Below are 12,591 nucleotides of genomic sequence, written 5' to 3' on the forward strand. Positions count from 1 at the left end.
GAGCGATGAATTCAGATTTCAAAATTTCAATGAAAATTTCCCAATCTATGGATTGGCTTGGTATTTCGGACTACATTCCAACCAATCCAGCATCAAAAATAGAATTTTGTAAATGATCTTACAAATTTAATAAAGTCTGGTTGGTATCTTTCTGAAATTGTTTGTATATTTTCTTACATTTCGGTCAGCTTGCAGCTATTTACTTTCATCAGAGACCGGTTGGGGGCTTAATAAAACGGTAAACCAACAACGTTTATTTGCATCACAAGACAGGCACTTTTGAGACTACTTGGACATCATCTTCTAAAACGTAGAATCTCAAATTCTCTATTTATAGCTTCTGTATATGCACAATATAAACTGATCGGCAGATGCACGCATGTACTGCATCTCCCCCAAAAAGATCCAAACAGCAGCTACCGGACGATCACCCCTGCAATATATTGCGCACGCCGTCGATCACCTCAGCAGGTAGGCTGACTGAAGCCTGATGAGTACAGCAACCACCAACCAGCACCAGGTGCGTCTGGCAGGCAGGCAGGCCAGCTACAAAAATGTACTCCTGGGCAGGCTCGCGTCGATCAGCAGATGACGCAGGAGTTGGGGTCGTCCTCGGAGCTGTGCACGACGTAGCGCGGCGGCGGTGGAGGCGGGTACCAGTGGTGCGGGTACACCGGCATGACCTGATTCTTCTTGTCGGCGCCGTCCTTCTTGTCCCCGCCGGCGTCCTTCTTGTCCCCTCCGCCGGCAGCGTCCTTCTTGTCGCCGCCCTTCTTGTCGTCTTTCTTCTCCTCCTTGGCCGGGCCGACGGAGACGATCTGCGCCGTGGGGAAGAGCTTTCTGCGCAGCTTGGCCATGAGGTCGACGGGGTCGACGGTGCCGATGACCGTCATCTTCTGGTCCTTCATGTCCACGGCGATCTGGTCGATGCCTGAGGGCCGGGTACGGTTGTTTACGTCAGATGGAGAATTGAAAATTCAGAGCAACCCGAAGCAGAGCATGAAGGCAAGAACGTAACCAGCACGAAGCAGAGCAAAAGGAGCAGAAGAGGAAGAAGCAGGGGAGCATACCGGGGAGAGCGGAGACGAGCTTGAGCGCCTTCTGCTTGTGCTTGTCGTCGTGCAGGTCCAGCTTGAGCACAACCTTCTGCAGCCATCAATCAAGCAAAACCACATCAGCAAACCGGTCGAACATAATCAACAGCGGCAACTGAAATCAGAGAAGAACATCCCAATTCAATCGACTGCAAGAAGTAGTCACCTTCATTGAAGCCGGCTGGGAACTGTCCTTCAACGGCAAGGAATTGCTCCGGCGGGGCTGGGCGGCGGAAGGTGCGAGCTCGGTCGGCAGCGACGGGACAGAAGGAAACTATGAGAGGGCTCGAAGTCTCTCGAACGAACGGAATGGAACTGTAGGCGGCGTGTGCTTTGTCTCTTGCGAGCGAAGGAAGAGTAGTGGTGGTGTGGTGGAGTGAGGGAGGCACTGGATTTATAGGCAGCCAGGCTGCAAATCAACGACTGGCGGCTCGGCCGGGGTTTCCGTCGGGGCCAAGGATGCCGCCACGAAGCTTCGATCGCGTAGGATAACGTCACAACACATTCCGGTGGGTACCAAAATCATGAAGATTTCGAGATTTTGGCCCGAGAAAATCAGGTGACAGATGACGCGCGAGGTCGTCGCGTCAACGGGTGCCAGTGGGCGCCGGAGAATGGCCGCGGTGGCCTTGGCGACCTGCTGCAGTGCCAGCTAGCGAGCATCATCGACCGATTGTGGGAGTGTGTTCAGACCGTCAGTTCTTTTTTTTTTTTTTTTGAAATAGAGGTAAAAACTTTGCCTCGTTCATTATAATTAAGAAGAGAGTACCCAGTTTTTAGGAGAAAACCGAGCGAAAACCTACAATAACACGGCTAAGCCCACATACGCACATCCATTTCTAAGAGACCCGAAACAACAGGGCCACACCCGCTCTAGTCAACACCTATATGACCAAGAAGTGACATGAACAAACATTCCAAACATGACCCACCAACACCACGCCGACAAAGACAACCAATGACATTGGGGGCACCCATCAAATCACTGCGGATCCAGGGTAGGCAGCAGGCAACGTGGCGAGAAAATCGTAAACCTCTCTGGCGACGATAGCTCCGGGCACCGTTGCCAATAGCCTAGACTTGGCAACCCCAACACTAATAGGCACCACATGCCTACCAGACTCAGGCGAAAGAGATACACCAACGTCAACATCACAACTCTTCTCAAAACCAAGTGCCTGACTCGGTGGAGAAGCCACATCCGAGATCACGTGCGAGTCTGACAGCACTTCGTCGACGGAAGGAGGCATCACCACATCACCACACGACTCTAGGAGCTCAGGCATGATTTGAATGACCGGAGCCGTGACCGTCGAGCCCACCCTAGCGCGCGGAGAGAAATATCCATAAAGGCCCGCTCCGCTCGCGCCCACTTTGCCAACATCAGGCGGAACCAATGGACTTGCAGGCGTCCGGGAGAGCATACCCAACGTAGCTTCCGCTCGCTCCAGAAAACCCACAAACGCTAGCAACCAGCCGTGCAAGGAGTCAACAGCCTCGTGGAGAGGACGAATGGCCTCCTGAAGCAACTCGGCTTGCTTCTCCAAAGCGGATTGCATATCCGCTGAGGCCAAAGAGCCAACAGGAGCAGAAACAACTGACGCCCAAGACCGGCACATTGGACGGGGACGAGATCTCAACGTGAGCTCGACGAGGAGCATGCACTTGGCGGGGCGACGACGCGATAGAGCCTGCTAGTGAGCTCAGAGGGCGCCAAGCATTATGGCAATCACGTGCGCGATGACCGTTCACAAGGCAGCGAGAGCATCGGAAGGGATCGCAACAAACAGCAGCGCGGTGACCAGGAACAAGGCACCTGCAACATCTTCCCTTGAGCCAAGCGGGGACAGGACGCCGAGCAGTTGGCGGGACTGGCAAAGCCGGGCGCCGTGGGCCGCACCGCGGCATCACCTCCTGCCATCCATCGCCCGCCACACACTCCACCTCATTGACATTAACATTGACAATAGCAGCAGTGTTGAAGGTCTTGGTGGCTGGCGGCGTCTGGGGGACCAGCACCTCTTCATCATCCTCGTCGTCGCCGTCTGCGGCGGACACCCAAGATGGAGGCCATGGCGCAGCAACAAGGGTCAGCTTCTCTTTTCCCACCTCGTCGTCGTCAGTAGCAGACCGCGACCGTCAGTTCTGTTATCCCAGGTTCGGGGCGATTTACACAGAAATAACCCTTTGTTGTAACTATAGCACAGACTGACCCTCCGGGCAAACTATTTCACTCATCTAACCCTTTTGTGTGGCGCCCCTTCCATGGGCGCCACACATGCCAGTGTGGCGCCCGTTGATGTCTACGGGAGCTTCTATTCTTGTAGACAGTGTTGGGCCTCCAAGAGCAGAGGTTTGTAGAACAGCAGCAAGTTTCCCTTAAGTGGATCACCCAAGGTTTATCGATCTCAGGGAGGAAGAGGTCAAAGATATCCCTCTCAAGCAACCCCGCAACCACAAAGCAAGAAGTCTCTTGTGTCCCCAACACACCTAATAGGTGCACTAGTTCGGCGAAGAGATAGTGAAATACAGGTGGTATGAATAAGTAGTAGCAACGGCACCGTAAAAGTGCTTTGCCCAGGACAAGTAAACAAGCAGTAGTAACGCAGCAGTAGTAACGCAAAGAAACAAGAAACAAGCAGCGATAGCGATATTTAGGAACAAGGCCTAGGGATTGGACTTTCACTAGTGGACACTCTCAACATTGATCACATAACGGAATAGATAAATGCATACTCTACACTCTTGTTGGATGATGAACACATTGCGTAGGATTACACGAACCCTCAATGCCGGAGTTAACAAGCTCCACAATTCAATGTTCATATTTAAATAACCTTAGAGTACAAGAAAGATCAACACGACTAAACCAAGTACTAACACAGCATGCACACTGTCACCTTCACACTATGTAGGAGGAATAGATCACATCAATACTATCATAATGATAATTAACTCCACAATCTACAAGAGATCATGATCATAGCATATGCCAAGTACTAACACGGATGCACACACTCGTCACCATTACACCGTGCAGGAGGAATAAACTACTTTAATAACATCACTAGAGTAGCACATAGATAAATTGTGATACAAAACACATTGCAATCATAAAGAGATATAAATAAGCACTTCACTACGCCATTCATAACAGTGAGTAAGTATTCTCGTGAAATATAGCCTAAGAGACCCACACGGTGCACACACTATCACCTTTACACACGTGGGACAAGGAGTCTCCGGAGATCACATAAGTAAAACTCACTTGACTAGCATAGTGACATCTAGATTACAAGCATCATCATATGAATCTCAATCATGTAAGGCAGCTCATGAGATTATTGTATTGAAGCACATAGGAGAGAGATGAACCACATAGCTACCGGTACAGCCCCGAGCCTCGATGGAGAACTACTCCCTCCTCATGGGAGCAAGCAGCGGTGATGAAGATGGCGGTGGAGATGGCAGCGGTGTCGATGGAGAAGCCTTCCGGGGCACTTCCCCGCTCCGGCAGGGTGCCGGAACGAGACTCCTGTCCCCCGGATCTTGGCTTCGCGATGGCGGCGGCTCCGGAAGGTTTTCCGTATCGTGTTTCTTCGCATCGGGGTTTTCGCGACGGAGGCTTTAAATAGGCGGAAGGGCAGCCTCGGAGGGGCCCGGGGGCCCACACCATAGGGCGGCGCGGCCCCCCTCTGGCCGCGCCAGGGTGTGGTGTGGGGCCCCCAGGGCTTCCCTCTGGCGGCTCTCGGGTGTTCTGGAAGGTTCGTGGCAAAATAGGACCCTGGGTCTTGATTTCGTCCAATTCCGAGAATATTTCGTTACTAGGATTTCTGAAACCAAAAACAGCAGAAAACAGGAACTGGCACTTCGGCATCTTGTTAATAGGTTAGTTCCGGAAAATGCACGAATATGACATAAAGTGTGCATAAAACATGTAGGTATCATCAATAATATGGCATGGATCATAAGAAATTATCGATACGTCGGAGACGTATCAAGCATCCCCAAGCTTAGTTCTGCTCGTCCCGAGCGGGTAAAACGATAACAAAGATAATTTCTGAAGTGACATGCCATCATAACCTTGATCATACTATTTGTAAACATATGTAATGAATGCAGCGATCAAAACAATGGTAATGACATGAGTAAACAAGTGAATCATAAAGCAAAGACTTTTCATGAATAGTACTTCAAGACAAGTATTAATAAGTCTTGCATAAGAGTTAACTCATAAAGCAATAAATTCATAGTAAAGGCATTGAAGCAACACAAAGGAAGATTAAGTTTCAGCGGTTGCTTTCAACTTGTAACATGTATATCTCATGGATAATTGTCAACATAGAGTAATATAACAAATGCAATATGCAAGTATGTAGGAATCAATGCACAGTTCACACAAGTGTTTGCTTCTTGAGGTGGAGAGAGATAGGTGAACTGACTCAACATAAAAGTAAAAAGAATGGTCCTTCAAAGAGGAAAGCATCGATTGCTATATTTGTGCTAGAGCTTTTATTTTGAAAACATGAAACAATTTTGTCAACGGTAGTAATAAAGCATATGAGTTATGTAAATTATATCTTACAAGTTGCAAGCCTCATGCATAGTATACTAATAGTGCCCGCACCTTGTCCTAATTAGCTTGGACTACCGGATCTTCGCAATACACATGTTTTAACCAAGTGTCACAATGGGGTACCTCCATGCCGCCCGTACAAAGGTCTAAGGAGAAAGCTCGCATTTTGGATTTCTCGCTTTTGATTATTCTCAACTTAGACATCCATACCGGGACAACATGGACAACAGATAATGGACTCCTCTTTAATGCATAAGCATGTGACAACAATTATTATTCTCATATGAGATTGAGGATATATGTCCAAAACTGAAATTTCCACCATAAATCATGGCTTTAGTTAGCGGCCCAATGTTCTTCTCTAACAATATGCATGCTCCAACCATTAAGGTGGTAGATCTCTCTTACTTCAGACAAGACGGACATGCATAGCAACTCACATGATATTCAACAAAGAATAGTTGATGGCGTCCCCGTAAACATGGTTATCGCACAACAAGCAACTTAATAAGAGATAAAGTGCATAAGTACATATTCAATACCACAATAGTTTTTAAGCTATTTGTCCCGTGAGCTATATATTGCAAAGGTGAATGATGGAATTTTAAAGGTAGCACTCAAGCAATTTACTTTGGAATGGCGGATAAATACCATGTAGTAGGTAGGTATGGTGGACACAAATAGCATAGTGGTTGGCTCAAGGATTTTGGATGCATGGGAAGTATTCCCTCTCGATACAAGGTTTAAGCTAGCAAGGTTATTTGAAACAAACACAAGGATGAACGGTGCAGCAAAACTCACATAAAAGACATATTGTAAACATTATAAGACTCTACACCGTCTTCCTTGTTGTTCAAAACTCAATACTAGATGTTATCTAGACTCTAGAGAAACCAAATATGCAAACCAAATTAGCAAGCTCTAAGTGTTTCTTCATTAATGGGTGCAAAGTATATGATGCAAGAGCTTAAACATGAGCACAACAATTGCCAAGTATCAAATTATCCAAGACATTTTTAGAGTTACTACATGTAGTATTTTCCAATTCCAACCATATAACAATTTAACGAAGAAGAAACTTCGCCATGAATACTATGAGTAAAGCCTAAGGACATACTTGTCCATATGCTACAGCGGAGCGTGTCTATCTCCCACAAAGTGAATGCTAGGATCCATTTTATTCAAACAAAACAAAAAAAACAAAAACAAACCGACGCTCCAAGCAAAGTGCATAAGATGTGACGGAATAAAAATATAGTTTTAGGGGAGGAACCTGATAATGTTGTCGATAAAGAAGGGGATGCCTTGGGCATCCCCAAGCTTAGACGCTTGAGTCTTCTTAGAATATGCAGGGTGAACCACCGGGGCATCCCCAAGCTTAGAGCTTTCACTCTCCTTGATCATATTGCATCATACTCCTCTCTTGATCCTTGAAAACTTCCTCCACACCAAACTCGAAACAACTCATTAGAGGGTTAGTGCACAATAAAAAATAACATGTTCAGAGGTGACACAATCATTCTTAACACTTCTGGACATTGCATAAAGCTACTGGACATTAATGGATCAAAGAAATTCATCCAACTGTTATCACCAGATTTTGGCTAAATCAGGAGGTGGGCCGCGATCAAGATGGGCTTGGAAGATTACATATGGAAGAACTATGAAGCGGCCTTGCACGGAGAATTTGGGCTAGTTAGCCCGTGTATCTTAATATAATAGATTGTGTATCGGTTTAGAAGTTAGAGTTTATCTCGTGCACGGTTTAGTGCACGCCCTCATTAGAAAGTCCCCTGGACTATAAATATGTATCTAGGGTTTATGGAATAAACAACAACTCACGTTCAACTCCAAAACAAACCAATCTCGGCGCATCGCCAACTCCTTCATCTCGAGGGTTTCTATCAGGTAAGCGACATGCTGCCTAGATCGCATCTTGCGATCTAGGCAGCACAAGCCCCACGTTGTTCATGCGTTTCTCGTACTGAAGCGCTTTTGATGGCGAGCAACGTAGTTATCATTAGATGTGTTAGGGTTAGCATTGTTCTTCGTCTAAGCATGCTTACGTAGTGCAACCCTTGCATATCTAGCCGCCCTCACGCCTATCTCAGGTGTGGGGCGGCACCCCGCTTGATCATTATTTAGTAGATCTGATCCGTTACGATTGCTCCTTGTTCTACAAGGATTAGTTTAATATCCGCAATAGTTAGGCCTTACAAAGGGGGAGGATCCAGTGGCACGTAGGGTGGCGTTCGCAAGTCCTAAACGGGATGTTCCGAGGATCAACTTCATGTTGGTTTTTAGGCCTTGTTTAGGATCGGCTTACGAGCACCGTGCGTGGCCGCGAGGCCCAACCTCGGAGTAGGATGATCCGATTATGCGGTGAAAACCCTAAATCGTCGTAGATCTCATTAGCTTCATCTTGATCAAGCAGGACCACCAAGTATTCGTGCACCCCGTACGAATCATGGGTGGATCGGCTCTTTGAGCCGATTCACGGGATAACCCGAGAGCCGATCGAGGCTCGTATTTAATGTTTACATGTATGCCCCGCAGGAAATTAAGCGAGGCATTCCCCATCACCTTCCCGGCCGGTATAGGTCGGGTGGCACGCCCTTGCACTTCGCAACGCCGCGTGTGACCGGAAGAGCATTGCGGGCCGTCGGCTCGGAGGGGTCTCAGCCAGCCGCAGCTCTAGGCTCTTCCCGGCTCTACGGTGTTGACAAGGCCGCTGCCCGCCGGTGGGTTTTGGCAGTCAACACATTCTGGCACGCCCGGTGGGACTGTCGTCTACATCAACCACATCGCCATCTACATCTGAGATGGCGGACGGCACGCCAGTCACATGCGACGAGATCAAAGCCATCCTCGAAGCCGCGCTCTTCGGCTCTTCCCACCGAACCCACTCCCATGGCATCAGGGGGAGGGGTTCCACGCCCGAAGGCGCACTTGATGGGAGAGATCTCTCCACCCCGTCGGAGGAGCGCACCAGTGTCTCCGAAGCATGGGGATCTGCCCAAGGAGCTCGAAGGAAACATGACGGGATCAAGGCAACCCTTGGAACCGAACTCATCGGCTCCGCCGAGAAGACCCGGCCGCACGATATCGGGCTCGGTAGAAACCCACGTCCGGGTCCCGGTGTCGACACGGTGGATCTCAGCCACCCCATAGATCAGCCAAAGTTTTCCTTTGGTGTCAATATGGCAGGATCTGCAAGCCGCCATGACAAAGAGGAAACAGAAAGCAGCCACTCCCGTGGCAAGGATGAAGAGGGAGCCGATCCGCGCGACCAACCCCGAGGTGAGGACAGGCGGTACCTGGCAAGAGAGGGAATAAGAAGCATGCGGTATCAACGCCCACACTCCAAGCACCCTCTCAACAAATGCGAGCAACACCACGACCGACGTCGGCGCTACGACGCGGACGATGAAAGGAATTTCCGGTCTGATGCCGAGGTCGGAAGGTACCGCCAACATGATAGAAGCAACGACGGGTACGATCGTCGCGCCGAAGGGAGGCCAAGGGGGCAGAGTGACATGGATAAGCACTGGGACTGCCCGTTCTTCAAACATTGCTGGGACTCAGGGATGAGCCGATTGCCAACAATCGAGGACCGCCGTAATGCAAACAAAGGAAGAAGGGTGCCGCTAACGTGTCTGTGTTCAGCCGGCTAGGGCCTTTCCCGCATCGGAACAAGCGTGCCGAGTCCCCTCAGATGGAAGATCTCGAGGAGCTAGAGGACGGTGGTGAAGAATACAAATATCATCAGCCCGTATGGTGCCCCGATGGGCTCAGCCCGTTCCCAGAAGCAAAGAGTCCAGCGTCTGCGTGGGTTGGAAGAAACCGAAAGATTATACCTGCGCACGCTGAGGAAGGCACGGCCTGATCTGGCCGCCAAAATTCTGCAAACCCTGGACGAGGAAGGTCAGCCACAAAGAAAAGAGTGGCGCCCCGAACAGAGAAAAGCCGATGATGAAACATCGGCTGGCACAAATATGGTGTTTATCCTCCCTTCGGAGTTCAGTGCTCCAGGATTAGATGAGACATCCGTGGCACAACTTGACTGCGGCCCACGGCCGGTTATCTTTGAGAAGCCACGAGACGAGAGCTATAGGCATCCGAAGGCCCCGTACTTACGAGGGTATATCGATGGGAGGCCTGTAAACGGGATGTCTGGTGGACACCGGAGCGGCGATTAACATCATGCCGTACTCTATGCTACGTCGGGCCGGGACGCTCGAGTTCGGATCTAATCAAGACCAACGTAACGTTGAGCGACTTCAACGGCCAAGCGTCTGAGGCACAAGGAGTTCTGAATGTGGATCTGACCGTAGGAAGAAAAACCATCCCAACGGCGTTCTTTATCGTTGATAGCACGAGCAGCTTATGCTGTTTTGCTGGGAAGAGATTGGATCCACGCCAACCGCTCGCATTCCCTCCACGATGCACCAATGCATAATACAGTGGGATGGTGATGAGGTAGAGGTCGTCCAAGCCGACGACTCGGCCGAAGTTTCAACGGCCGGCATGAACGCATGGGAAGCAAGCAGGCCAAGAACCCCTCTCGAGCATCAAATTGGACGACCGCGAGCGCATCGATGTGACAAAGGGAAGGGTTAAGCTAGTTTTATCCACCGGCCCGACCATGTAGTTGAAGCCAAGCGATGTGCAAGTTGGCGAGGCTGATCCTTGTGATCGGCCCCAAGGGTCTATGAAGGAGCAGTACAAAACCTTCACTGAGCAAACAACGTGGAGGCCGATTCCAGTAATCGGCCGTGAATATCCTCACCATCCATACTGCCTGGATTCAACACATTCACGGTCCATCAGAGCCGATGTCATCAATTCTCTTGACAGAATCGGCTCGGGGGGCGCCCAAGTGGATAAAACACGAGGGTATTGATACGTCTCCAACGTATCGATAATTTCTTGTGTTCCATGCCACATTATTGATGTTATCTACATGTTTCATGCACACTTTATATCATATTCGTGCATTTTCTGGAACTAACCTATTAACGAGATGCCGAAGTGCCGCTTGTCTGTTTTCTCGCTGTTTTTGGTTTCAGAAATCCTAGTAAAGAAATATTCTCGGAATTGGACGAAATAAAAGCCCGGAGGCCTATTTTCTCACGAAGCTTCCGTAAGTCCGAAGGAGAGACGAAGAGGGGCCACAGGGGAGCCAAACCCTAGGGCGGCGCGGCCCCCCTTGGCCGCGCCGGCCTGTGGTGTGGGCCCCCGTGCCGCCTCTTGACTTGCCCTTCCGCCTACAAATAGCCTCCGTGACGAAACCCCCAGCACCGAGAGCCACGATACGGAAAACATTACCGAGACGCCGTCGCCGCCGATCCCATCTCGGGGGATCCTGGAGATCGCTCTCCGGCACCCTGCCGGAGAGGGGATTCATCTCCCGGAGGACTCTACACCGCCATGGTCGCCTCCGGAGTGATGAGTGAGTAGTCTACCCCTGGACTATGGGTCCATAGCAGTAGCTAGATGGTTGTCTTCTCCCCATTGTGCTATCATTGTCGGATCTTGTGAGCTGCCTATCATGATCAAGATCATCTATATGTAATTCTATATGTTGCGTTTGTTGGGATCCGATGAATAGAGAATACTTGTTATGTTGATTATCAAAGTTATGCTTATGTGTTGTTTATGATCTTGCATGCTCTCCGTTATTAGTAGATGCTCGGCCAAGTAGATGCTTTTAACTCCAAGAGGGAGTACTTATGCTCGATAGTGGGTTCATGCCCGCATTGACACCGGGACGTGTGACGAAAGTTCTAAGGTTGTGTTGTGCTGTTGCCACTAGGGATAAAACATTGATGCTATGTCTAAGGATGTAGTTGTTGATTACATTACGCACCATACTTAATGCAATTGTCCGTTGTTTGCAACTTAATACCGGAGGGGGTTCGGATGATAACCTCGAAGGTGGACTTTTTAGGCATAGATGCAGCTTGGATGGCGGTCTATGTACTTTGTCGTAATGCCCAATTAAATCTCACTATACTCATCATGATATGTATGTGCATTGTCATGCTCTCTTTATTTGTCAATTGCCCAACTGTAATTTGTTCACCCAACATGCTGTTCGTCTTATGGGAGAGACACCTCTAGTGAACCGTGGACCCCGGTCCAATTCTCTTTACTGAAATACAATCTATCGCAATACTTGTTTCTACTGTTTTCTCTCGCAAACAATCATCTTCCACACAATACGGTTAATCCTTTGTTACAGCAAGCCGGTGAGATTGACAACCTCACTGTTTCGTTGGGGCAAAGTAGCTTGGTTGTGTTGTGCAGGTTCCACGTTGGCGCCGGAATCTCTGGTGTTGCGCCGCACTACATCCCGCCGCCATCAACCTTCAACGTGCTTCTTGGCTCCTCCCGGTTCGATAAACCTTGGTTTCTTTCTCGAGGGAAAACTTGCTGCTGTGCGCATCATACCTTCCTCTTGGGGTTGCCCAACGAACGTGTGAAATACACGCCATCAAGCTCTTTTTCCGGCGCCGTTGCCGGGGAGATCAAGACACGCCGCAAGGGGAGTCTCCACTTCTCAATCTCTTTACTTTGTTTTTGTCTTGCTTTATTTTATTTACTACTTTGTTTGCTGCACTAAATCAAAATACAAAAAAATTAGTTGCTAGTTTTACTTTATTTGCTATCTTGTTTGCTATATCGAAAACACAAAAAAAAATTAGTTTACTTGCATTTACTTTATCTAGTTTGCTTTATTTACTATTGCTAAAATGGCCAACGCTGAAAATACTAAGTTGTGTGACTTCACAACCACAAATAATAATGATTTCTTATGCACACCTATTGCTCCACCTGCTACTACAGCAGAATTCTTTGAAATTAAACCTGCTTTGCTGAATCTTGTCATGAACAATCAATTTTCTCGGAATTAGTTCC

The 12,591-nt window shown here is 48.8% G+C and overlaps 1 protein-coding gene across 2 annotated transcripts in view; it reads right to left on the reverse strand.

Annotated features, from left to right (window-relative positions):
• Window positions 1-306: 306 nt before the first annotated feature.
• Window positions 307-12,591, reverse strand: part of LOC124673597 (heavy metal-associated isoprenylated plant protein 39-like) — a 38,682-nt gene continuing 26,397 nt past the window's right edge. Inside the window, exons 1-3 of one of the 2 annotated variants that reach the window (XM_047209647.1) lie at window positions 1,261-1,394; window positions 1,071-1,146; window positions 307-931 (exon numbers count right to left, since the gene is read on the reverse strand). In XM_047209647.1, coding sequence (XP_047065603.1) covers window positions 582-931; window positions 1,071-1,146; window positions 1,261-1,266 — 432 coding nt within the window. In that variant the 5' untranslated portion in view covers window positions 1,267-1,394 and the 3' untranslated portion in view covers window positions 307-581. Of the gene's footprint in view, window positions 932-1,070; window positions 1,147-1,260; window positions 1,395-12,591 lie in introns of those variants that run through there. The other variant, XM_047209646.1, reaches the window with a different exon arrangement.

This window comes from Lolium rigidum, chromosome 7 (genome assembly GCF_022539505.1).
Source record: "Lolium rigidum isolate FL_2022 chromosome 7, APGP_CSIRO_Lrig_0.1, whole genome shotgun sequence".
Taxonomy (NCBI): Eukaryota; Viridiplantae; Streptophyta; class Magnoliopsida; order Poales; family Poaceae; genus Lolium; species Lolium rigidum.